Raw genomic sequence first — 26,604 nt, 5'->3', positions numbered from 1 at the left:
TTGAAAGCTGGTGGAGCTTAGTATAGATGGCCTAATAGAATGAGTACCACACACTGCTAATATGCCCAAAATTATTTTACAGGCAAGATGCAGCTAAAAATTATTAGTAATTTGAAAGCTGGTGGAGCTTAGTATAGATGGCCTAATAGAATGAGTACCACACACTGCTAATATGCCCAAAATTATTTTGCAGGCAAGATGCAGCTAAAAATTATTAGTAATTTGAAAGCTGGTGGAGCTTAGTATAGATGGCCTAATAGAATGAGTACCACACACTGCTAATATGCCCAAAATTATTTTACAGGCAAGATGCAGCTAAAAATTATTAGTAATTTGAAAGCTGGTGGAGCTTAGTATAGATGGCCTAATAGAATGAGTACCACACACTGCTAATATGCCCAAAATTATTTTACAGGCAAGATGCAGCTAAAAATTAATAGTAATTTCAAAGCAGGTGGAGCTTGGTATCAATGGCCTAATACAATGAGTACCACACGCTGCTACTATGCCCAAAATTATTTTCCAGGCTAGATGCAGCTAAAAATTATTATTAATTTCAAAGCTGGTGGAGCTTGGTATAGATGGCCTAATACAGTGAGTACCACACACTGCTACTATGCCCAAAAGGTTTTACTTGGCTAGGTGCAGTAAAAAATTTGTATTACATACACAGGTGATGTAGCTTGCAACACAGATACGCTACTCCACTGAATATCACACACTGCAAGAGGCCCAAAAGGATTTGCTTAGCTAGATTTAGCCAAATGCTGTGAAAAACACTTGCACAGCACTAAAACAGACCTGCCTGGCGAAAAGTGATAGGAACTGATGTAACCTAGCCCTCAAAATGGCTGGAATTACAACTAGTCACTACTCCCAACCTATCTGTCTATTTAAGAGCACAGACCTGTCTGCTAAAAGTGCTAGTAACTGCTGTAACCTAGCCCTCAAAAGGGTGCAATTACAAACTAGTCCCTACTCCCTAAACCTTTCTGTCTATTTAAGACAAAATTCGCTTGCAATTCAGTTACACAATATAGTGCTAACAGCAGCAGCAGTGCCGTCTAACACTCAGCTGCAGCAGTGAGAAAATGGTGGCGATGGGGAAAATGGCTGGGTCTTATAGGGCAAGGACATGTGACATACACAGCCAATGACACATGCCCTTGCTTGTGTGAAAAAAAGCAGTTCGCTCCGTGTGTGCGCTGGTGATAGGCTGACAGACTGCACCTCCCCACTGTAAATGTGGGAAAGAGAAAAAAAAATGGAGATCTTCATTATTTCTGCAGAGATCCATCCCGTGCCCCTCCCCCCGCCCCGCTGTACACTCAAACTGTGTATTAACATTGATTATCAGCATTACTGAGAAAAAATCCAGTTATGATTTTGGTGCACGAACAGTTATCGAACATAACCTCGAACAGCCGGATTTTTTTCAAATCGTTCGGGTTCATCGAATGGCTCGAACACCGCCCAAAACAGCTCGAATTTGAAATTGGCGAACAGTTCAATTCGAACACCGCTCATCTCTAATGATGACATATTCAATATGATGACCTATTGTTAGTACCTGTAGTACCTTTGGGTTCAAAGTTCTCACTATACCCATGGATAAAATCCTTGAGAGGTGTAATTTCAAAATGCGGTAATTTGTGGGCGTTTTCTGCTGTTTGGGTGTCTTAAGGGCCCTGCAAATTTGACAGTGTGCCTGCAATCTATTTCAGCCAATTTGTGTTCAAAATTCCGATATTGGTCCTTCGGTTTCGAGCCGTGCTGTTTATCTAATCAGAACTTTTTGACTACCACTCAAAATAAACTGTGGAGTCCACTTTTTAGTGTTACCTCTTGCAAAAGTGTAAAAATTGTGGCCAAAGCAACATTTTCGAGGTAAAATTTAAAAAAAAAATGTCATTACACTTTGTATTAATTCCTGTGAAGGGTTAAAAAATTTCCAGACAGTTTTGAAATATTTGAGGGATGCTGGTTTTAATATGGTATCACTTTTGGGGAGTTTCCAATATATAGGCCCTTCAAGATCCATTGAAATCTGAATAGGTCCCTAAAGAAACAGGTTTTGTAAATTTATTTAGAAAATGAGAAATTGCTACTAACCCCTCTAACATCCTAACAAAATAAAATGACATTTGAAAAATAATGCACATGTATATAAATAATATTTATTAATTATTTTGTACCGTATGACTAACTGGTTTAAGGATATAAAGATTAAAAGTTTGAAAATTGCGTTTTTTTTATTTTTATTTTTATTTTTTTAATTTTCACCAAAATTGTGATATTTTCACAAGTAAACACAAGTCATATCAAACAAAATTCGACCACTATCATGCAGTACACAATGTGTCACGAAAAATTAATCTCAGAATCACTGGGATACGTTGAAAAATATTAAGATTTGAGTGTCCTCAGTGGTTGATCTCTTTTTAATGGCTAACTGAAAAGATGGTAACAAATTGCAAGCTTTCGAGACTACTCAGGTCTCTTCATCAGGCATAGACTACGCCTGATGAAGAGAGGACACTCAAATCTAAATATTTTTCTATCTACTGGCTAACACGGTACAAAGATATATATTTACCCTGGGATACATTGAAGCGTTCCAGAATTATTACCACATAAAGTGACACTGGTCAGATTTAAAAAATTTGGCCTGGTCATTAAGGTCAAAATTAGCTCCGTTACTAAGGGGTTAACAGCCGCCATCGACCAGGGTAAACAAAACTGTACCCAAAAGCTGTTCTTCAGCTGCTACAAAATATATAAGTACAATGCACATATATCTCAGATACTTTGTTGCTGATACGGTAGCATTTCTTTGTATATTGGATCGTCAAACTGATAATATAACTATGACTTATGATATCTTTCTCAGACCCCTCTTTCGCCAGACTTTTTGTACAGTCGAGGAAGGCTCAATTTCGCTGCAAAATTCACTCCTCAGGGTGCTGATGGTGAGCATTATCTTTTTATTTACTCATTATTCAATTGACTGCTTCCTTTGTTTATCAGTGATTTTCACTTTTAGAGTTTTAATATTGAAGGGCAGAAGAGCAGTTTTTATAAATTGGTTTCAGAGGTGTTCAATTTCTGATAAATATAAATGCTTCATTTATATTGTTCATAACAATTGAATCGACTCCTGGTTTTCCCTTCAAAAACTGCCCGTGTTATTCCAGTCTTTTAAGCGAGTTTTTTGCGTTACAAAACCATGATTTTTTCAAACAGAAACTGCATCAGTAATCTTTCCTATTTTGGGGAGTTTCTCTTTATTCTCCACCTGTTTTGAAGAGATTTTGAAGCATTTTAGAGTACTTTTTTTCCCCCCTGAAGCATTGTTTGCAGCCTTTTGATTGGCAGGTTAAAAAAATTCCTGATGTGAACAACAACATAATTTTTTACAGATATGAACTGGAAGAATTTTTCAAGAGATTTTGATGAGTATCATTTGCTTCAAAAAACTTAAAATAACTAAATGACATACTTGAAGGGTATAACTCTGCCCTTCATCTGGCAAACAATCCTACTTCACCACCCTCATCACTTCACTATCCAACAATCCAAAACGACTTTTTGAAACCTTAAACTCCCTCCTGAGCCCTAAAGCACAGGCCCCCATCACCAAACTCAGCTGTGAGGATCTGGCCACTTATTTCCTAGAAAAAATCAACCACATCCATCAGGACATCTCAGCCGAATCTCCCCAGTGCCTGGATCCCCTTCACTGTCACACTAAAAGCTCACTTGCCTTCTTTGAGCCTGTTACAGAAGAAGAAGTTACCCAGCATCTTGCTTCTACTCGGCCTACAATCTACAACAGTGACCCCATTCCTTCACATCTCCTGGAGTCCCTCTCACCGGTGGTCACCACTCACCTGACTAAAATATTTAACCTCTCTCTTTCTTCAGGTATCTTTCCCTACTCATTTAAACCTGCCATCATAGCCCCTTTACTTAAAAAGCCATCCCTGGTCCAGAAGTGCACTGCTAACTACAGACCCTTCCTAACCTTCCTTTCATCTCTAAACTCCTAGAACGCTTGGTCCACTCCCGTCTAATCCGCTATCTCTCAGATAACTCTCTCCTCGACCCTCTACAATCTGGTTTCCGCTCTTCACACTCCACTGAAACTTCCCTCACTAAAGTCTCTAATGATCTACTAACCGCTAAATCCTAAAGGGCACTGCTCCCTTCTGATTCTCCTGGATCTCTCTGCAGAATTTGATACTGTGGATCACCAGCTCCTCCTCAGTATGCTTCGCAGTCCTCAGAGTTTACTCACAGTTGTTAAGTTCCTCAGGTTGCACTGTCCGGATTACAGCCTCCCATGTCGCGCTGCGCTCACCAGGCAAGGGTTCAGCAAAACTCCCAGGTGTTTCAAGAGTGCCTAACAGGACCCTGTTCTATATGCCCTTCTCAGCCGTCTTCCTGCACCTCACACCTAGTGTCCCAATCCAGTGACCGCGGACCTTGTCGGGCGACGTCTTCTCTGTCCCATGGATCCTCTATGGCTACCTTCTTGGTGAGACTGATGTGGATTGTGGCTGCAGTACCTGAAATACTACAGCCTCCAGTTTCCAGTTGAACTTTGTAATTCTCACTGATTAGGGGCCGGTCCCCTCTGCGGCTTGATCAATCCACCGCCTGGCAGATTCGGGCGTACGGGTGGCCTCCAGCACTTCCCGTACCCCTGGGATCCCTTCCTCGTTCCTGAATCCTTACTCCTGCTCCTTTCTCTCTCTCTCCCCTCAGTCTTGGGCCTCTCTGGCTAGGCCCTCCTCCTCCTGAGCAGAGCTCCTGCAGAGCTCCTGCTCCCACTACTTCTCCTCTCAGACTGCTCTGTCCTTTCAAGATGGCTTCCTTCTTTATACTATTCCTAACAAGTGCTCCCCTGATCTATGTCCTCCACCCACACCCACTACATGGTTCCCCCTCACTTTGGTTCCCCCCACTCCAGCCAGGGACAGGGCTCAGCAGGAAGCGCGACACACCTTGCCCCTCCAGCTGGTCTGGAGTAGTGTAGTGTTGGATGCAGGTGTTAGGGTCCCGGGCAGCACTCTATCCTTACCTGAGAGTAAGATACCACACCTCTGGGTGAGATGCAGTACCTCTGTGGCGACTGAACCCGCAGGGGAGTCACACAGGTCTCCTGGCCCCACCAGACACCTGGCGGCTCAGCAGCATACTAAAGCCCGGAGCCGCCACGATGGAGCGATGCCTGAAAAAAGCTCAAGCTGCCTGCCATACCGGTGAGGATTTAATGATTTTTCAGGAAAGAGGGCCGCAGCATAGCTTTAGGCAACAGGGCCAAAGAGACAGCGCAACAGGAAGGCCTACAACTCCACCTGGTGAGGTGGATCCCCAAATTGCTTCCAGGCCGCCCTTATCTCCATTACCTTCTGTGATCAGTGCCCCAGTCTGTTCCAGCAAACCTCAAGTAAAGGTAGAGGAAACCGCCATTCTTGTGTCGTCTGGTCATTATCTGCACCCTCAGTCCTGCACCCCAACATCCATCCATTATACTGCCCTTGGGCCTAGCTCTGCCCGTGGAGAGCTGCGCTATCTCAGCTGCATCACCATCAGCCCTAGTTGATCTGAATAGCAGCGGCGGCCCCCTATAGCCGCACACTACTGGTGGCGTCACAAAACTTGTCCCCTAAACAAACCATCCTTGTCTTTTTATTGACCGCCTAGGGCCCCCGTGACAATCCCAAGGAACCGACTGACCCGGTGGCGAGTACCCCATGGTCCTAGGGGGCGCGTCACTGACAACACCCAATTATACACTTCTTCCCCTGACATCACCCCTACCCTAATACAAAATACCAAGGATTGTTTGTCTGCTGTCTCTAACATCATGTCTTCCCTCTATCTTAAACTGAATCTCTCCAAAACTGAACTTCTTGTGTTTCTCCCCTCTACTAACCTAACTCTACCTAACATCAAAATTACATTGGAAGGTTCAACCATGACTCCCAAGCAGCACGCCCGCTGCCTTGGGGTCATATTCGACACTAACCTTTCCTTTACTCCCTATATCCGATCACTCACTCGCTCTTGTCACCTGCATCTTAAAAACATTTCCAGAATCCGACCTTTTCTCACCTTTGAAACTGCTAAAACTCTTACTGTCGCTCTTATTCTTATTCACTCTCGTCTGGACTACTGCAACTCTCTTCTGATCGGTCTCCCTCTTTCCAAACTTTCTCCTCTCCAATCCGTCCTGAATGCGGCAGCCAAGGTCGTATTTCTGTCCAGCTGCTTCACCGATGCCTCTATCTTGTGCCAGTCATTACACTGGTTGCCCATTCGCTACAGGGTCCAATATAAACTCATCGCCCTCACCCACAAAGGTCTCCACAATTCTGCACTACCTTATATTTCCTCTCTCTTCTCTGTCTATCGCCCTACATGTGCCCTCCGTTCTACAAATGACCTAAGACTAACATTCCCCATAATCTGAACCTCGCACCTCCGTCTCCAAGACTTCTCTTGTGTTGCGCCAGTTCTCTGGAATGCACTACCCCAGATGATCCGACTAATGCCTAGCCCCCAAGTCTTCACGCACGCTTTAAAAACCCATCTCTTTAAACAAGCCTACCACCTTAACTACTCAGTAAACCAACTTTCCCCTGTTCCCTCCTTCTAAATATTATTCAGAATCTGCTCCCTACTATTCATCTGTCTCCACACCCTCCATGCACACGATAACTGCACTCGATACTTGATTATTGCACTTAAACATACTGGCTGATGACCGGATCATGCAGCTTTATATGAAAATCCCTACTTATTAGAATTGCCAGACCTGAAATAACAAGTACTTTTCACCTATTGTGTCCCCCCATTTCCTTGTAGAATGTAAGCTTGCGAGCAGGGACCTCACTCCTGATGTAACTGTTTAGACTGTCTCACCTTGTATTGAATTTATTGTCTGTACATGTCCCCACTTAATTGTAAAGTGCTGCAGAATATGTTGGCGCTATATATATAAATTATTATTATTTATGATCATACTATAACTTTTTTTGTTGGTCAAAAACATTATTTTTTCAAGCAGAAGATACCTTAGGTATCTCTCTCTCTTAAATTTTGTAACCCTTTTTTTTTACGGTTTTTGTTCATTTGAGTGTTTTTTACGTCAACATTTTTTCAGTCATTTCCTTCCATTTTTTAATCCATTAAATAATGAATAAATTTCCAGAATTATTTCAGGCAAAAACATTGATAAAATGCCCGTGCGTCTTTACAGCCTCCCCATTGACTTCTATTGTAAAGTACTGAGTATCTTCCTAGCTGAAAATGCCTGAAGAATGTACATATTACTTCTTTTAAATATTTGGCATCTTTGACTGCCTTAAGTGTTTGAGACTTTCAAAAACCTGACCATTTAATTGATCATTTTGTTAGTGCTATTTGTGCCATTGTGTAATCATTTCTGTTGGAAAACCACTTTGCTGTTCATATGTTCAGTCTTTTGAGTACTTTTTTATTCTGCTTTGGATTTTTAAAAATGCCTAGTGGGAGAGAAGAAAGTGCATTTCACTTTTTTGAAGCATCTCTTGATGGGAAACATTACAAACTACATACTGTCTGCATTTAAAGGCTGCCAAAAACGCTCCATGAAATAACCTCTCCAAAACTACTACACTTCAGAAAACGTAAAACAAGGCGCTTTTCCTTAATCAAGTTTCCAATAGAAAACTCCCTTGTTTATGACCGCATCAAATAAACTCCATGTATGCAAATTCCCTTAGGACAAAACTTGCACCAGCTGATCAACCTTCTTGGAAAAGGTAAAGTTTTCCTATTGGTCCAGAGACTTGCTTAAGGTCAGATTCACTGTATATATTGTGTGAAATTGTACTCAGTTTTTTAAATTAGGTTCAACTTATTAAATTGCCACTTTTTATTAATGGCAGGTTTAGGACTTCCGCCCTCTGGAGAACTGCATATTTGGGTCAAGGAGGCACAACAGCTTGTTCCTCATAAAGCTGGGAACATTAGTTCATTCGTAAAATGGTATAGTAACATTAGAAATTATACTTTCATTTCTACCTTTTAGGCTGAGTGCCCACGATGAGTTTTTGGTGACCTTTTGATGCTGCGTGTTTTTGCTGAATCAAAAACACAGTGTCATACATCCAGTTCCAGCAGAGTGGATGGGGTTTCTAGAAGTCTTATGCCCACTTTACTTTTTTTTCACTCAACGAAAACTGACATGTTTCAAATCCACCACTTGTCAATTTCTCTTATGAATATGCTGAGTTTTATGAGCGGATTTTACTCTTAGGGTATGTGCAGACTATCCGGAGCCGGCTGCGGCCCCAAAGCTGCGGAGGAGCCGCCTCTAGCTTCAGCTCATTATGCAAATGAGCGGCGGCCTCTTTTTTTTTCTTCTCACATGCAGACTTTTCCCATAGAGATTAGGTCTTTGGGGAAAGCCCGCATGCGGACCCACAGGAGAAATTGACATGCTGCGGTCTGGAAAGATGCGCTGCATGTCTGTTTCCGCGGGTGTGCCGCAGACACATAGTGGGCATGGGATTTGTGTAAATCCCATCCACTATGCTGTAACATCTTGCACTGCGTCCAATAAGCAGTGAACACTGATCGTGTACACATACCCTTAGACTTGGATTGGATGCAGAAAATCCGCAGGTAAAAAAAACAACATTAAGGCTATGTGCCCACAATGCAGAAATGCTGCATATTTTTTACGCTTCTCCCTGGCAAGAAAAACGCATGCGGTTTTTACATGCATTTTTTCTGCCAGGTAGAAGCGCTTGTCAAGCGTTTTTGCATGCATTTCTGCATGAGGGTTATCAAGCGCTTTTCCAAGCGATTTTAGCATCACTTGGAAAAGTGCTTGACAACTTGTTCACACTATATAAATCCATGCAACCGGCATCTATTTATAGTACTGTGACCAAGTTAGTTAAAAAAAAGAATAAGAATGGTAAAAAATAAAAAATAAAGATTATACTTACCTTCCAATGTCCTCTCGGTGTTTTCTCCGCTGCGTCCGGTGTCTTGGGCAGCTTGCGGTGGTGTGAAGGACCTGCGCTGATGTCATTGAGTCATGTGACAGGTCACATGACTCAATGACATCATGGCAGGTCCTTCACAACACCGCGACCCATAGAGCAGACCAGACGGAGGGGAGAAAACACCGGGAGGACATCGGAAGGTAAGTATAAGCTTTATTTTTTATTTTAAATTCTTTTTTTAACAGGTTCTATGGTACCTGGGACTGGAGGAGGAGAGTCTCCTCTTCTCCTAACCCGGGTACCATCCGCACATTGAATTGTGTTATATCCGCATGTGCAGATGCAGTGATGTGGATGTCACGCGGTCCAATGCAAGTCAATGGCGGCGATGATGCTTCGTGTCCGCAAAATTAATGATAATGATTTCCGCAGCGGAAATTTCAGCAGCATGTGCACAGCACATGCGGATTATCATTGGGGACCATGGGTCACGTATTACCAAGCGTTTTTTAAGCGTTTTCGCTGCGGAAATTCCGCGGCAAAAACGCTTGAAAAACGCATAGTGGGCATGCAGCCTAAAAATGCATACAATCTGCACGTGACTATCAATAAACTTTTGTCAAAGCTAAATGCCGGGAAGTATAAAAAACAAAGTAGCTGAATTTAAAGCATGACATACCATTAAAAAAAATATGTAGAATCAAAAATGTGATAAAAAAACTCAATAAAAAACACTATGAAAAAAAACTCACGTAACCTAATTTACATAATAGGTGCTGAAATTATGCAGAAAGTCTGCAACATCAAACACCAAATATTCTTTGTGGAAACGTAGCCTTAAGGTCTTAATTTTTAGTTCAATGTCTGACAATATTGTTGGCGGGAGCTTTAGATTATATTTGCATATGTTGTCAGAGTTTAGCATATTAGCCTGCAAAGCATTAACTTTCGCATTAACTACCTCTATATAGCTGTGTGCTCCCAGACGACAGTCCCTCAAGTATTCAGCGCACACGAGTTATTGCACGTAGTTTACGGCCAATGTACAATCACACTATGGTATATGATGGTTTTCGGATGGAGGATCTGACTGAAGCATGTGTAGAATTCACAGTCTGGGATCAAGGAGCCATATCCAGTCGACCTCTCGGAGGAATTCGTCTCAGTACTGGTCGAGGTACTTAACTCTTTTTTCCTGTCAATCTAACGGAATATAATATTTTATAATAATTGCATTTTTGCTAATTATAAATAGTGTAAACATCAGTAAATTTTGTTCCAGCCACATTAAAGAGGTTTTCCATGATATTATCAAATTTGCCTGATGCATGACAACATAATAAAATAACCATAACTCATCTTACAAATTCACTGCCATTCCAGCACCGTCACTCTGGTGCTCCAGTGTAATGTCACTGTGACAGCTGCCACCTAATCAGTAATATTGGCATGTACAGCTAATGACTGCTGAGGCCAGTGATTGACTGCAGGGCAATGGAGTGGCAGCGCTGGGGGAGGAGGAGACTTGAAAGGTAATTCAGTGTTTTATTATGTTATCATATAGTTGAGCAAATTTGACGGAATCCGAGGTGGTGCAAAAGTAGTTAGAAAGTTCTGATCTATTGCCAGAAAAAGGTTCTTGTGTGGTGTGACAGTGATTACTTGCAACATGGTGGCAAATAAGAGTGATGCTATAACAACTCTTTCATAGGTAAGTAATAGAACTTGCAGCTAGAGATCCTGAAAGCCACATGTAGTTCTAACTTAGCGGTTAAAGAGACTGTTCGACAGTGAATTTATTTATTTTAGCCATGGATTGATTAAAAATAATAAAAAGGGGCTATATATAAGGGACCCAGGGCAGTAGCTGTAGGCAACCTGCTGTTCCATAGCACTCTGGCATTTTACAAACAATTTGTGTCCCAGTTCATATGTGTTGTGCTGTGTAAGGTGCATTACACTCACTTGCAGGCTGGAGGCCTTCGCTGTCTTCGGTTCCAGGAACAGCTACACACCCACCCGGTTCATTTTAAAGGGGTTGTCCACTACTTATTATCCCCTCCCCAATGTATCTCCCCGGGGTCCATAAGTGTTTTTGTAAATACCTTATGTTGCAGTTACTGCTTGTGAGCGGCGCTATCAGTGGCCGCTCACAGGCATCACATGACCCCCGGCTGCAGCCGGCGCTGACATCCGCTGATGACAAGTCCAGGCTGCAGCTGAGGGTCCCTCCTCCGCGTTCCACGGTGCCGGCTGGGTTTTGGACAGGATTATTCCCGCGCGTCATACCCAGCATCCACCGCGCGCTCTGCCTCTCCCCATTCATCGGGAGAGAGCGCGGTGGATGCTGGGTGTGACGCGTGGGGAAACCCCGCCCACAACCCAGCAGCCACCACAGGGACCCCAGCACTGAGTCACGCCTCACTTGTCGTGACGTCAGCACAGGGTCACAGAACCTGCAACAGAAGGTATTTACAAATATACTTATGGGCCTCGGGGGGATACATCGGGGGGGATAATAAAAAGTTGTTGTCAACTTCTTTAACAAGTTCAACTTTACTGGACAGTTCAAGTATATCAGTCTTTAACACGCATTATTGGCCACAGCACCCTTCACCACTTGCTTTGTTCACACAGTAAATTTCAATAATTTTCTTCCGTTCAGCTCAGACTTTCTCTACTTTAACAGGTCCTGTTAGCCCTAGGGATTCACCATCCAGTGCCACGCAAGGTGTGGGAAAGACTTAGTGTAACACAAAGGGAAGAGGGAAAGGGAGCCCAGACTCTAGGGAAAGGGGGGAGTGGGGACCTCCTAGGCTGATCTAGTATCACCCTGTCTCCACTAACGTCCCTATATTGGCTCTTCAACAGTCGCTGCACACAAACCTCGCCCTGTCTTTCCCTGACGTTTGGCGCTAGCTAGGGAAGGGAGGGGGATGAGCGCTAGTCGATCCCCACTGACAACTAAAGACAACAAGGGGGAACAAACAAGGGAAGATAGCTTAGCTTAGCTTTTAGTCGACTTCAGAGAGATGAACACCCATCCTCATAGCTCCAGAGAGGATGAAGCAATGCACTTGCTCCGAGCCTTCACAAAAGGTAATGAGTATTGCCGGCACCTACCTCTAGCAGACAGCAGGTATTTATACACCTAGGCCAGGGTGTTAATTAGGCAGAGGAAGGTAGTCACTGGGTCCTAGAGAGACAGCCTCTAAGAAGTAATGCCAAACGTACAGATCTCCTGCAACCAACTGCAGGGCGACTGTTTGTCACTTCTGACACACCCTTGACAGTACCCCCTCCTCTATGAGTGGCCTCCGGACACTCAGGACCGGGTTTCTCAGGATATGAAGTGTGGAATGAACAGTGTGATGCTGAAACCCACATCCTCTCCTCTGGACTATAACCCTTTAACCCATCCAGTGCACCAAGTATTGTAGAGAACGACGATGGAGACGACAATCTACAATCCTCAAAAATCTGAAACTACAGATTACCATCAACCATTACTGGGGGCAGTGGTAGAGGTGAGAGCTCAAGAGGTTTCACATTGAGTAAGGACCTGTGGAACATGTTGTGGACATTAAGGGCTTGAGGAAGTTCAAGACAAAACGCTGCTGGGTTAATGACGGCAGTTATTTTATAGGGACCAACAAACCTAGGTCCCAGCTTCCAAGAAGGAACTTTCAATCTTATATTCCTGGTAGACAACCACACAAAGTCATTCACATTCAGGTCCGGACCTGGCAAGCGTTTTCTGTCAGCCATACATTTATACCTGTCTCCCATGATCTTTAAATTACTCAGAACACCCTGCCATACCAAGGAGAGCGCTGAAGCAAACTGTTCCTCCTCAGGAACTCTCGAAGCTCCTCCCCCACTAAAGGTACCAAACTGTGGGTAATAACCATATGCACCGAAGAACGGTGACCTGCCAGTGGATTCTTGACAATGATTATTAATGGAAAATTCTGCCAGCGGTAAGTAGGTTGCCCAATCCTCCTGATTTTCAGAGATGAAACAACTGAGGTAGGTCTCCAAATTCTGATTGACACACTCGGTCTGTCCATTCGACTGAGGGTGGAAGGCAGAGGAAAAGGACAGCTGCACCCCCCAGTTGAGAACAGAATGCCTTCCAGAACCTGGAAAAAAACTGGGTCCCCTGATCTGACACCACATCGGAAGGAACCCCGTGAAGCTTCACGATCTCATTTATGAACACCTGAGCAAGTGTCTTGGAATTTGGAAGTGCAGGTAATGTGACGAAGTGAACCATTTTACTGAACCTATCTACAACCACCAAAACCACCGTTTTGCTTGCAGAAACCGGTAGGTCAGTAATAAAATCCATGGACAAGTGTGTCCATAGCCTACTAGGGATAGGTAGCAGAAAAGGAGTACCAGACGAACGGGTATGCAAAATCTTAGAACGTGTGCAAATACTACAACCACATACGCGTTCAATCACATCACGATGCAACCTCGGCCATCAAAAACGACGAGATAGGAGGTCCGCAGTTGCCTTACCACCTGGATGCCTAGCAAGCACAGAGTTATGATGTTCCTTAATTACTTTCCAATGAAGATTAGATGGTACAAATAACTTTCCTGCAGGGCAGGAGGCAGGGGCGTCCCCCTTAACCTCCAACACCTCACCTTCCAGGTCAGGATACCGTGCTGAAATGACTACCCCTTTCTGTAATATCGAGGCAGGGTTCTCATGGTCACCGCTACCAGGGAAGCTCCGGGACAAAGCATCAGTCTTGACATTTTTGACCCCTGGATGAAAAGTGACAACAAAATTGAACCTAGTAAAACAGGAACCATCTGGCTTGCCTAGGGTTGAGATGTTTAGCTGACTGGAGATATGAGAGATTCTTATGGTCAGTAATAGAATGGACAGCCCCCTCCAACCAATGTCACCATTCTTCAAACGCCAACTTGATTGCCAAAAGTTCCATATTACCCACGTCATAATTTCTCTCAGCCGAAGACAATTTTTTAGAAAAGAAGGCGCATGGACGCCATTTACCAGGGGACGGACCCAGAGACAACACAGCCCCAACCCCAACATCCAACGCATCAACCTCCACAGTAAAGGGTTGGGAAACATCGGGTTGACTAAGCATAAGGGCAGTGGCAAAATGATTCTTTAAGGAAGAAAAAGCCTGGAGGGAAGCATCCGACCATTTGGAAAAATCAGACCCCCTCTTAGTCATGTCAGTAAGGGGTTTCACAATAACAGAGTAATTTTGAATGAATTTCTGGTAAAAATTAGTCAAGCCCAGAAAACGTTGTAAAGCCTTCAGGTTCTCGGGACTGTCCCAATCAAGGACTACACGGATCTTCTCCAGATCCATCCGAAAACCCAAAGATGACAACAAGTACCCAAAAAACTGTACCTCCTGAACAGCGAAAACACATTTTTCCAGTTTGGCATAAAGTTTGTTATCCCTTAATATCTGGAGCACCTGCTTAACATGCCCCCGTTGAGTCTCAAAATCAGGTGAGTAAACCAAAATATCATCCAGATAGACCACCACAAACCTCCCCACCAAATGATGGAAAATATCATTTATGAAATGCTGGAATACTGCAGGTGCATTGGTCAAACCGAGGCGTAACCAGACTTTCTAAATGCCCTTCTGGGGTATTGAATGCTGTCTTCCATTCGTCCTCTTCTCTGATTCTAACCAGATTGTAGGCTCCCCTTAAATCCAACTTGGAGAATACCTTAGCTCCTACAACCTGGCTGAACAAATCAGGAATCAGAGGAAGAGGGTATGGATCACGGATGGTAATTTGATTTAATTCCCATAAATCTAAACAGAAACGTAGACCGCCGTCTTTTTTCTTCACAAAGAAGAACCCTGCCGCCACGGGCGAAGATGAGGTTTCTGATATGTCCCTTCTCCAGACTTTCCACAATGAAATCCTTCATGGCTTGTCTCTCAGGGCTAGAAAGATTATACAGTTTGGACTTTGATAGTTTAGCTCCAGGTGTCAGGTTAATAGGACAGTCATATGTACGATGAGGAGGAAAATCCTGACACCCCCTCTCAGAAAAAACATCCTCAAAACCAGACAGAAAAGCAGGTAATATTTCCATAGAGACAGTAGCAAGGGAAATATCTAAACAGTTCTCATGGCAGTAATCTCCCCATTCAATAATCTCCCCAGTTTGCCAATCCACCAACGGATTATGTTTAACAAGCCAAGGAATACCCAAAACAATCGGTGTGGGAAGATTGTCAAGGACATAGAAAGGGATTATTTCACAATGAACTGACCCCCACCTGAGTAAATGCTTTCTGTGCAAGTGGCGCTGAGTCTATGGCGAAGATGGAAATAGGTTTAGCTAAAGTACAGCAAGCAAGACAATGAGTTTTCACAACCTCAGTACAACCATGCTGACTCCGGCTCCACTGTCAACAAACACAGAAATTTTCTCGGTTTTGCTCTCTAGCACCACTTTTGCTGTCAGGACAAACTGGGAACTGCAGGTTGGCAACAAAACCACCCCTTGTTTATCCAACTCCAGACTACCAAGAGTTTATCAAGTCTCCTTATGTTTAGGAAATGAAAGACAGATCCCAACAAAATGTCCCTTTTTCCCACAAAGAAAAACATACGCCTTTTTTCTTGCGAATCTTCAGGGAAATATATGATGTAAAGGCACCCCCTAACTGCATCGGTTCCTCCACCTCTCCCAGTACTGATTCACCCCCAGACCGCTCCTCCTGCAGAGGTACACAACCCCCACAAGAATGCCCCGGAGAAGGTGGTCTTACCCATCTATCCTGAAGGCGTGTATCAAGACGTATGGCCAACGACATGGCAGCCTCCAAGGACTGAGGGGTTTCATATACTGCCAAGGCATCTTTCAACCTTTCAGTAAGCTCCTCACAAAATTAACATCTAAGGGCTGAGTCATTCCACTTTGAATCCGTTGTCCATCTACGGAATTCAGAACTGCACGTCTCCACTGCCCAATTCCCCTGCTGAAGGCGATGTAGCCTAGACTCGGCCAAGGAGACTCGGTCAGGGTCATCATAGATGAGGACCAGAGCCTCGAAAAACCCCTCCACAGACTGGAGACAAACCAAGTGCTGTAGTAAAGAAAACACCCATGACTGAAGATCTCCCTGCAGTAGAGGGACCACAATTCCAACTCGTTGCTTCTCATTTCCGGAGGCGTAAGGACGAAGTTTAAAATACAGTTTGCAAGCCTCCTTGAATACAAAAAACTTGTCCCTACCTCCTGAAAACCTGTCTAGGAGGGCAACCTTGGGTACAGGCTGGACAGGCCTACCTGTAGAGACCCCCACATTGGTGACCTGTAGCCGCTGCTGAACCTCCCAGAGACAGACTGCGCAGCTGTTCTGTGAGTTCTGCAACTGAAACCATACCAACTATTTCGGGAGCCCCTGATGTACCTAAATAGTGGAAACCCCCCCACAATTTACTCCATTTTGGAAACTAGACCCCTCAAGGATTTTATCAAGGGGTATAGTGTACATTTTGAACCCAGAGGTACGACAGAATTTGATAACATTAGGTCATCATATTGAATAAGTTGTCATTAGTCTTAAGCCCAAGTGCTCGCTACTTGAGTTTGCATCGGGTACTCGTGTATGCACCATGTATCACAGGTGCTGGAGTGAGATGCTCGAGTCCATGACCCGCATGTTTCACGGTTGTTAGACACCCAAAAAAAACATGCGGGGATCGCTCGTGCATTGCAGGCGATCCCAGCAACGTTTTTTTGGGCCGCAAAGCATATGGGGCAGAGACTCGAGCATGTCACTCGAACACCTACGATACTCGGTGCATACCCGAGCACCCGATGCAAACTCAAGTAGCAAGCAGTTGCGCTCAACACTGGTCGCCATATCGTCAGCATTTTTTTTTTCTTTACTTTTGAAAAAATCCCAACCCTAACCCTAACCCCAACCCCAATACAACCCTAACCCTAGCAGAACCATAACCTTAGAGTTTATTTTTTTACACAGTTCCTCGTGTGGTATAAGTGATTAGATGACTTTATTCTTCGGGTCGGTGCGATTACAGCGATACCATATTCATATCAGGTTTTTATGATTGACAGCTGTCACACACTAAAAGACGCTTTTTTTGCAAAGACTAGTTTTTGCATTGCCATATTTTGAGAGCTATAATTTTTCCATATTTTGGCCGACCCGAGTCATGTGATAGCTTGTTTTTTGCGTAACAAGTTGACATTTTTATTGGTACCATTTTTGGGCATGTGACATTTTTTGATCGCTTTCTATTCTGATTTTTTGGAGACAGAATAAACAAAAAACAGCAATTCCGAAATTGTTTTTATGTTTTTTTTTATGCTGTTCCGCGTGTGGTAAAATTGATAAGGCAGCTTTATTCTCTGGGTCAGTACGTTTACAGCGTTACCACATTTATATAGTTTTTTTATGTTTTGCCGCTTTTACACGATAAAAACTATTTTCTAGAAAAAATAAAAAATTTTATCGCTTTATTCTGAGAGCTATAACTTTTTTATTTTTCAGCTGATGGAGCTGTATGGCGACATGTTTTTTTGCGGGACAAGATGACGTTTTCAGCAGCACCATTTTTATTTACATTCGTCTTTTTGATCGCGTGTTATTCCATTTTTTGTTTGGCGGTATGATGATAAAGCATTGTTTTTTTCTTTATTTTTTATTTCTTTTTTTTACCGTGTTCACTAAAGGGGTTAACTAGTGGGACAGTTTAATAGGTCAGGTCGTTCCGGACACGGCGATACCAAATATGTGTACTTTTATTGTTTTTTTTTGTTGTTTTTTTTCATAATAAATAAATATTATAGGTTCAATATATTTTTATTTTTTGGGGATTATTTTTTTCATTCTTTTTTTTTTTTACTCTTACACATTGTGCCACTATGGGACATTCACTTTTTGCAGCCTGATCGGCTGCATGGCATAGAGAGCAGCAGCTCCCTTTGTCATGCACACTGTCAGCGCTGCACACAGGGAGACATTACTTGGTCATGCACTGCGCATGACCAAAGTAACGTCCTGCCTTCTGGTGACTCGGATGTTGTCCTGACGACATCGGGTCGTCATGACAACATCCGGAAGCCGCGCAGACATCGCTGGATGCCGGCAGGAGAGGTGAGTATAGCAATCACCTCCCCCCTTGCCACCGCAATGCTGCGATCGACTTCAACTTCGATCGCAGCATTGCGGGGGTTAATGTGCAGGGAGTGGTGCGGGACCGCTCCCTGCACATAGCACCGGGTGTCAGCTGTGACAATCAGCTGACACCTGGCGGCGATCGCCCCGCACCGCTCGTGTGCAGGCGCGATCGCCGCACGCGTAATAGTACGTAGCTGATCCATAAGTCCCAGGGCGCAGCTATGTACTATTACTGATGTGGTCGGAAAGGGGTTAATATACAGTACAGACCAAAAGTTTGGACACACTTTCTCATTTAAAGATTTTTCTGTATTTTCATGACTATGAAAATTGTACATTCACACTGGAGGCATCAAAACTATGAATTAACACATGTGGAATTATATACTTAACAAAAAAGTGTGAAACAACTGAAAATATGTCTTATATTCTAGGTTCTTCAAAGTAGCCACCTTTTGCTTTGATGACTGCTTTGCACACTCTTGGCATTCTCTTGATGAGCTTGAAGAGGTAGTCACCGGAAATGGTTTTCACTTCACAGATGTGCCCTGTCAGGTTTAATAAGTGGGATTTCTTGCCTTATAAATGGGGTTGGGACCATCAGTTGTTTTGTGCAGAAGTCCGGTGGATACACAGCTGATAGTCCTACTGAATAGACTGTTAGAATTTGTATTATGGTAAGAAAAAAGCAGCTAAGTAAAGAAAAGTGAGTGGCCATCATTACTTTAAGAAATGAAGGTCAGTCAGTTCGAAAAATTGGGGAAACTTTGAAAATGTCCCCAAGTGCAGTTGCAAAAACCATCAAGCGCTACAAAGAAACTGGCTCACATGAGGACCGCCCCAGGAAAGGAAGACCAAGAGTCACCTCTGCTTCTGAGGATAAGTTTATCCGAGTCACCAGCCTCAGAAATCGCAGGTTAACAGCAGCTCAGACTAGAGACCAGGTCAATGCCACACAGAGTTCTAGCAGCAGACACATCTCTACAACAACTGTTAAGAGGAGACTTTGTGCAGCAGGCCTTCATGGTAAAATAGCTGCTAGGAAACCACTGCTAAGGACAGGCAACAAGCAGAAGAGAGTTGTTTGGGCTAAAGAACACAAGGAATGAACATTAGACCAGTGGAAATCTGTGCTTTGGTCTGTGAGTCCAAATTTGAGATCTTTGGTTCCAACCACCGTGTCTTTGTGCGACGCAGAAAAGGTGAACGGATGGACTCTACATGCCTGGTTCCCACCGTGAAGCATGGAGGAGGAGGTGTGATGGTGTGGGGGTGCTTTGCTGGTTACACTGTTGGGGATTGATTCAAAATTGAAGGCATACTGAACCAGCATGGCTACCACAGCATCTTGCAACGGCATGCTATTCCATCCGGTTTGCGTTTAGTTGGACCATCATTTATTTTTCAACAGGACAATGACCCCAAACACACCTCCAGGCTGTGTAAGGGCTATTTGACCAAGAGGGAGAGTGATGGGGTGCTACGCCAGATGACCTGGCCTCCACAGTCACCAGACCTGAACCCAATCGAGGTGGTTTGGGCTGAGCTGGACCGCAGAGTGAAGGCAAAAGGGCCAACAAGTGCTAAGCATCTCTGGGAACGCCTTCAAGATTGTTGGAAGACCATTTCCGGTGACTACCTCTTGAAGCTCATCAAGAGAATGCCAAGAGTGTGCAAAGCAGTCATCAAAACCAAAGGTGGCTACTTTGAAGAACCTAGAATATAAGACATATTTTCAGTTGTTTCACACTTTTTTGTTAAGTATATAATTCCACATGTGTTAATTCATAGTTTTGATGCCTTCAGTGTGAATGTACAATTTTTATAGTCATAAAAATACAGAAAAATCTATAAATGAGAAGGTGTGTCCAAACTTTTGGTCTGTACTGTACGTGCCACTTGACTCTGAGAACAGTTGAATTCCATAGCTACCTCTTTTTGGCTTTTACCTGAATTCACTCTCAGAATAATAAGTTTCCTGATATCTGGTGATAAATGTGGCTTTGTCTTTGCCATGTTTTAACCGAAAAACACACATACAAAAAAAAAAAAGAGAATTTTAGGCAAAATTTAACTACCCATGAAAAAATATGCAAAACATTTGGCCCAGCCAATGTTGAAAACTAACATATAAAGGGATAAAACAATGTCAAACACGGTTTTCTTCCTTATAGCTGACAAGCATTTGCTTCCAGTTTACCAAAATCACCTGGAAAATGGCATCACAACAACCAGACAGAAGTAATCATATTTTAAAAAAAATGCAAAACTTTTGGTCGCCACTGTATGTTTGTGCCCTTTTTGCTGTCTCTATCACGGCTTCTTTCAGAAGCCTAGAAAAATGATATTCAGATAGAATCCCTATGAAGACATAGATTATAATGAGGCAGAGTCCAAAGTCTGCAACTTTGCAGTTTTTTTGACATTTTTTCGAGTGGTGTCTGGGATAAAGCTTTCTATTGTGTGAATGGTCCCAGACCATGTAATATTTTTCTGTATATTTCCTTGTTTTAATAAGTGTTCCCTAGACTATTTTTAAAAGACTATTTCTTTTTCTTACAGGATGCAGTTATAATGTTCCTGTTAGCTGGATGGATTCTACAGAACAAGAAAAAACATTCTGGGAGACAGTTATAGAAAAACCAGGAGAATGGACAGAAGTGACACTGCCACTAAGACAGAATCTAACCCCCCGCTGATAACATTTTTCCCGAACCTTACATCAGCTAATAATTGTAGGATGGCAACAGAAAGTCAATCATTTTCAGCCTTAAGTCTCTTAGCTGGCCATTATCCAACTTGATTCCTACCTGTCCTCCCTAAAAAACAAGCTTCATTGAATTGTCTGAAAATACATAGAGGAGAATGAATGACTGACACTTAATCCTATTGGTCTAACTAGTGCAGTAGGGGTCCTAGAGCAAACTTTGGGCCCCAACCCCTCCCTGTCAGCACCCATACCTCTGCGCATCATGCAGTCATCGTATGGATGGGTCAGGCAGTCAGCATACTTTAAACAACACAGCTCCTATGTACTACATAGCACAAAGCCTGGATGCCAGCCTTAAAAAGGGCTTCACAAGAGACAGTAGCCTAAGTTTTGTGATGAGATGGGACCCCTCCTACACTGCTTTTTTACTTGTCACCTATTGGTATGCGAGGTGGTGTGCTGGACTTTAATGCTGTGCCTTTGTATGACTTGATTCAGTGCTGCTGCTTCTCTATCGGTACCATGCCACGCTGCGGGCCTTTCTCAACCCTCTAGGCCCAGTGAATCCTCTAATTCTCCTACAGCAAACAACTAGCTTGATCTACCATTGCCAGGACACCTCAGTTTGATGTCTAATCCTGTGGACATACAATCTGCTGGCAAAACTATTGTGTGTAGATAACCTTACCCATCACTCGTGACTTTTAGGGGGTTCTCTAGAGAAAACAAGTTATCACCTATCCTTTGGATAGGTAGTAACTTTTTGATCAGTGGGGGTCCAACCACACCGACTAATCGGTAGAGCAGGGATTTTTTCCCCTGTGTAGTACTTTTATTCCTTCTAGAATGGAGTGGCAGTGTGCATGTCTGGTTGCTGTTCCATTCATGCTCTATGGGGCTCTCAGGAAAAGCCGTGGCAGCTATCAGCATCGTCATAGGGAATGAATTGAGCACCAGTTGAGCATGAGCCCTGCTGCTCTATTCTAACCAGGATAAAAGTGCCCCAATTTGCCGATGGGTGAGGATCCTAGTGGTTGGACCCCCACAATCAATAAGTGCTAGTGCTATGGATAAGTGATAACTTGATTTCACCAGACAACCCATTTAATATAATGTTAACTAAAAATAGAAAATATCCTGTGCAGCTGCTATTTTGCTTAGACTGAACCACGTTTTATCCAGAAGCACATTTTAATTAAAGGGATTTTGATAAATCTGGCTGCTTTCTTTTTCAGAAACAGTACTACCTCTTACCAAGGGTTGTGCATGGCATTGTAAATCAGTTTTATTCACTTAAATGGGCTTTAGTTGCAGTACCAGACACAACCCATTGTCAGGGGCGACACTGTTCCTAAAAGAAATCAGCCATGGTTTTCTAATCCTGGAAAACCCATTTAAGAATAGATCATTTAGAAATTATGTCTAATTAAAGATTACCTAGAAATGATCTTTAATTATCTCAGCAAATGCCCATTGCTATAGTAAATATGAACTCGCCCTGATTTCAGAGACGTTGCCAATAAATGCATATGTATTATATGTTGTTGAAAAATTAGTATCACAACTTAATAAAAGGAATTCACTTTTATTCTAAGTGTGTGCGTCTTTAGCATTATTACTTAATTGCATGTACAATATATTTTCTGAATTACAATAATGAGCGTTTAATCTCTGCCGCGTTTTGCAGTGCCACGTGTGCTGCTGCCCCTATTGCCTATAGAGGTTGTCTCTTATAGGAGCTGTGTGCTAATGACATCTTGCACTCCACTCCCATTGAAACAACTGCCCACATTCTACTTGAATGCTGAAAGGATGCAAGAGAACAATGTCCCCTACCCCACAGACCCCTCATGATTTCCTGATGAACCTCCAAAACAGTGATGCATTGAGACTATAAGAGTACACCATTCGAGGCGATGAGTATATTATTCTAACTATAAGTATACTCTTAATAGAGAATATATTTTACATATAGGATTTTTCTGTCTGGATGTACAGTATTTATTGTTCTGGTCCCTAGGACCAATAATATGCATCTTGGAGTTATTTGCTGTTTTTATCCTTAGGATAGTTAGTATAACACACAACATTCTGGTTATTCCTTGTTTTGCCTTGAAGATATTTTGTTTCGTGTTACTGGATAGATGTAAATACTTTTATGCCCAAAAATGACAAAAGTATTTTTTAGACTTTTAAATGTCATACAGTGTTCCGAGCCAAAGAAATGTTTTCCCACAGGCGTGTCCAGATCATTCTTAACTCATTCTTGTTTGCAGTTTTTGCATGGTTTCCCCAATATAGACACCTTCCGGGCACTTTGTACATTGTATCATGTGCACTGTCCTGCACTAACTGGACATCATCACTCAGCACTAACATGTTAACTGCCACCTAATGGCCATATTCATAACAACACATTATATGATTACAATAGCATACATACACTGCTCAAAAAAATAAAGGGAACACTTAAACAACACAATGTAACTCCAAGTCAATAACACTTCTGTGAAATCTACCTGTCCAGTTATGAAGCAACACTGATTGTGAATCAATTTCTCCTGCTGTTGTGCTAATGGAATAGACAACTGGTAGAAATGATAGGCAATTAGCAAGGAGTAAAGGAGTGGTTCTGCAGGTGGTGACCACAGATCATTTCTCTGTTCTCATCCTTTTTGGCTGCTCTTTTGGTCACTTTTTCATTTTGCCATTGCTCTCACCCCTAGAGGTACAATAGCATGAGGCGGTGTCTACAGTACAACCCACAGAAGTTGCTCAGGAAGTGCAGTTCATCCAGGATGGCACATCAGTGCGAGCTGTGGCAAGAAGGGAAGCTGTGTCTGTCAGCACAGTGTCCAGAGCATGGAGCAGATACCAGGAGATGTGGAGGGAGCCATAGGAGGGCAACAACCCAGCAGCAGGACCGTTACCTCCTCCTTTGTGCAAGGAGGAACACTGCCAGAGCCCTGCAAAATGACCTCCAGCAGGCCACAAATGCGCATGTGTCTGCACAAATGGTTAGAAACCGACTCCATGAGGGTGGTATGAGGGCCCGACGTCCACAGATGGGGGTTGTGCTCACAGCCCAACACCGTGTAGGACGCCTGGCATTTGCCACAGAGCACCAGGATTGGCAAAGTCGCCACTGGCGCCCTGAGCTCTTCACAGATGAAAGCAGGTTCACACTGAGCACATGTGACAGACCTAACAAAGTCTGGAGACGCCGTGGAGAGCTATCTGCTGCCTGCAACATCCTTCAGCATGACCAGTTTGGCAGTGAGTCAGTAATGCTGTGGAGTGGCATATCTTTGGAGGGCCGCACAGCCCTCCATGTGCTCACCAGAGGTAGCCTGACTGCCATTAGGTACCGAGATGAGATCCTCAGATCCCTTGTGAGACCATATGCTTGTGTGGTTGGCCCTGGGTTCCTCCTAATGCAGGACAATGCCAGACCTCATGTGGCTGGAGTGTGTCAGCAGTTCCTGGAAGTTGAAGGCATTGAAGCTAAGGGCTGGCCCGCCCGTTCCCAGACCTGAATCTGATTGAGCACATCTGGGACATCATGTCTCGCTCCATTCACCAACGTCACGTTGCACCACAGACTGTCCAGGAGTTGGCGGATGCTTTAGTCCAGGTCTGGGAGGAGATCCCACAGGAGACCATCCGCAACTTCATCAGGAGCATGCCCAGGCATTGTAGGGAGGTCAAACAGGCACGTGAAGGCCACACACAATACTGAGCCTCATTTTGACTTGTTTTAAGGACATTACATCAAAGCTGGATCAGCTTGTAGTCTGTTTTTCCACTTTAATTTTGGGGGTGACTCCAAATCCAGGCCTCCATTGGTTAATAAATTTGATTTCCTTTGATTATTTTTGTGTGATTTTGCTGTCAGCACATTCAACTTGGTACAGAACAAAGTATTCAATGAGAATATTTCATTCATTCAGATCTAGGATGTTATTTGAGTGTTCCCTTTATTTTTTTGAGCAGTGTATAATCAGCCCTTCGCATCCGGACTGTATTTGATGGTAATATGTGGGTACAAGTTTAGAATTTTTTATTGTTGCATGGGAATGTGCCTGTCTCTGATGGTGATAAGAGGGCACTTCTGACAAATAAATTCCTTAGGTTAGGGGGCTGTTTGTAGGAGAGAAGCGGTAGTTCTGGGAATATTCCTTTCAGTCTGTGGTCTCTGTGAAATATGGGTTGGATCAGCACCAATTTTTCTTCGGATGTTCATGCGGGCATTGTATGTGACCACAAGAGGCACCCTGTTGTTGTCCTCCCTCTGTTATCCAGGGGGCTGCTTCTTTGGATCCTCGTAGCTCTGTGGATCTGTTCACCTATTACCAGTGGATGGTATTCTTGTTGTAGTAATATATTCCTCAGTGACAGCAGATGCAATGTTCTGTCCTTACTGTCTGAACTGATTTGAATGAACCTCAGCACTTGACTGAGATGAGGTACACTCTGGGGATAGTTATGGACAGTTGATGAACAGCGGGGCACAATTATTGTCCACCACAGAGTTAGGGGCGTACCGCCAATGGCGGCAGACCACGTGACTGCTATGGGGCCCATGAGCCGGGGGGGGCCCATAGCAGTTCAGGGGTGGACATACCGCCGTCGGTGCAGCTGCGCCGGGTCCCCACCATGCAGCTGCACCAAGGGGCCCGCAAGGTGCAGCTGCTCCCTGCACGCGGCGGTCAGGGAGCGATCCCTACAGCTCCGCTGCTGTCAGGAGGAGAATAGCAGCGGAGCTGGAGGGTTCGTCCTCTGCTTCCTCCCTGACCCAGGCACGCGCAGCTTGATGACGTCATCATGCAGCACGTGCCTGGGTCAGGAAGAAAGCTGCCAGCAACCAGGAGGATGCTGCTGCAGGGGAGCGAGCTGAGGTAAGTTGTTGTTTTTTTTGTTTTTTTTTTTACTGAAATGCTGGAGAGGGGAGGTGGGGGGAGAGCAATGGTGGGATGGTGGGGCTGGGGAGAGGACTGATGGGGCTGGGAAGAGCAATAATGGGGCTGATAGGACTGGGGAGAGAAATATTGGGGCTGGGGAGAGGGCTGATGGGGCTGGGAGAGGAATAATGGGGTTGATGGGGCTGGGGAGAGCAGTAATGGGGTTGATGGGGCTGGGGAGAGGAATAATGGGGTTGATGGGGCTGGGGAGAGCAATAATGGGGCTGATGGGGCTGGGGAGAGGAGTGATGGGGCTTTGGATAGGAATAATGGGACTAATGGGAAGAGCAATAATGGGACTGGGGAGAGGAATGATGGGGTTGATGGGGCTGGGGAGAGGAATAATGGGATGGTGGGGCTAGGGAGAGCAATGATGGGGCTGGGGAGAGGAATGATGGGGCTGGTGAGAGCAATGATGGGGATGGTGGGGCTGGGGTGAGCAATAATGGGGCTGATGGGACTGGGGAGAGGAATAATGGAGTTGATGGGGCTGGGGAGAGGAATGATGGGATGATGGGGCTGGGGAGAGGAATAATGGGGCTGATGGGGCTGGGGAAAGGAATGATGGGGCTGGGAAGAGCAATAATGGGGCTGATGGGGCTGGGAAGAGCAATAATGGGGCTGGGGATAGGAATGATGGGGCTGGGAAGAGCAATAATGGGGCTGATAGAGCTGGGGAGAGCAATGATGGGGATGGTGGGGAAGGGGAGAGCAATGACGTGTTGCTGGTAGAGAGCAATGATGGGGGTGCTGGG

At 44.0% G+C, this 26,604-nt stretch overlaps 1 protein-coding gene across 7 annotated transcripts in view; it reads left to right on the top strand.

Annotated features, from left to right (window-relative positions):
• The window catches only part of SYTL1 (synaptotagmin like 1), a 295,599-nt gene extending 273,175 nt beyond the window's left edge, over window positions 1-22,424 (top strand). For 2 of the 7 annotated variants that reach the window (XM_073666184.1, XM_073666185.1), the window contains 5 exons: window positions 2,891-2,969; window positions 7,773-7,811; window positions 7,938-8,037; window positions 9,977-10,182; window positions 20,741-22,424. In XM_073666184.1, the coding sequence (XP_073522285.1) occupies window positions 2,891-2,969; window positions 7,773-7,811; window positions 7,938-8,037; window positions 9,977-10,182; window positions 20,741-20,877 (561 nt within the window). In that variant the 3' untranslated portion in view covers window positions 20,878-22,424. Of the gene's footprint in view, window positions 1-2,890; window positions 2,970-7,536; window positions 7,662-7,772; window positions 7,812-7,937; window positions 8,038-9,976; window positions 10,183-20,740 lie in introns of those variants that run through there. The other 5 variants (XM_073666187.1, XM_073666183.1, XM_073666188.1 and 2 more) reach the window with 3 other exon arrangements.
• The last annotated feature ends 4,180 nt before the right edge of the window (window positions 22,425-26,604 follow it).

The sequence above is a fragment of the Phyllobates terribilis genome, unplaced genomic scaffold, assembly GCF_046119375.1.
Source record: "Phyllobates terribilis strain yellow unplaced genomic scaffold, ASM4611937v1 Scaffold_2__4_contigs__length_985480577, whole genome shotgun sequence".
Taxonomy (NCBI): Eukaryota; Metazoa; Chordata; class Amphibia; order Anura; family Dendrobatidae; genus Phyllobates; species Phyllobates terribilis.
Note: the sequence above shows the minus strand (reverse complement) of the source record. Positions and strands in the feature narration are given on the sequence as shown.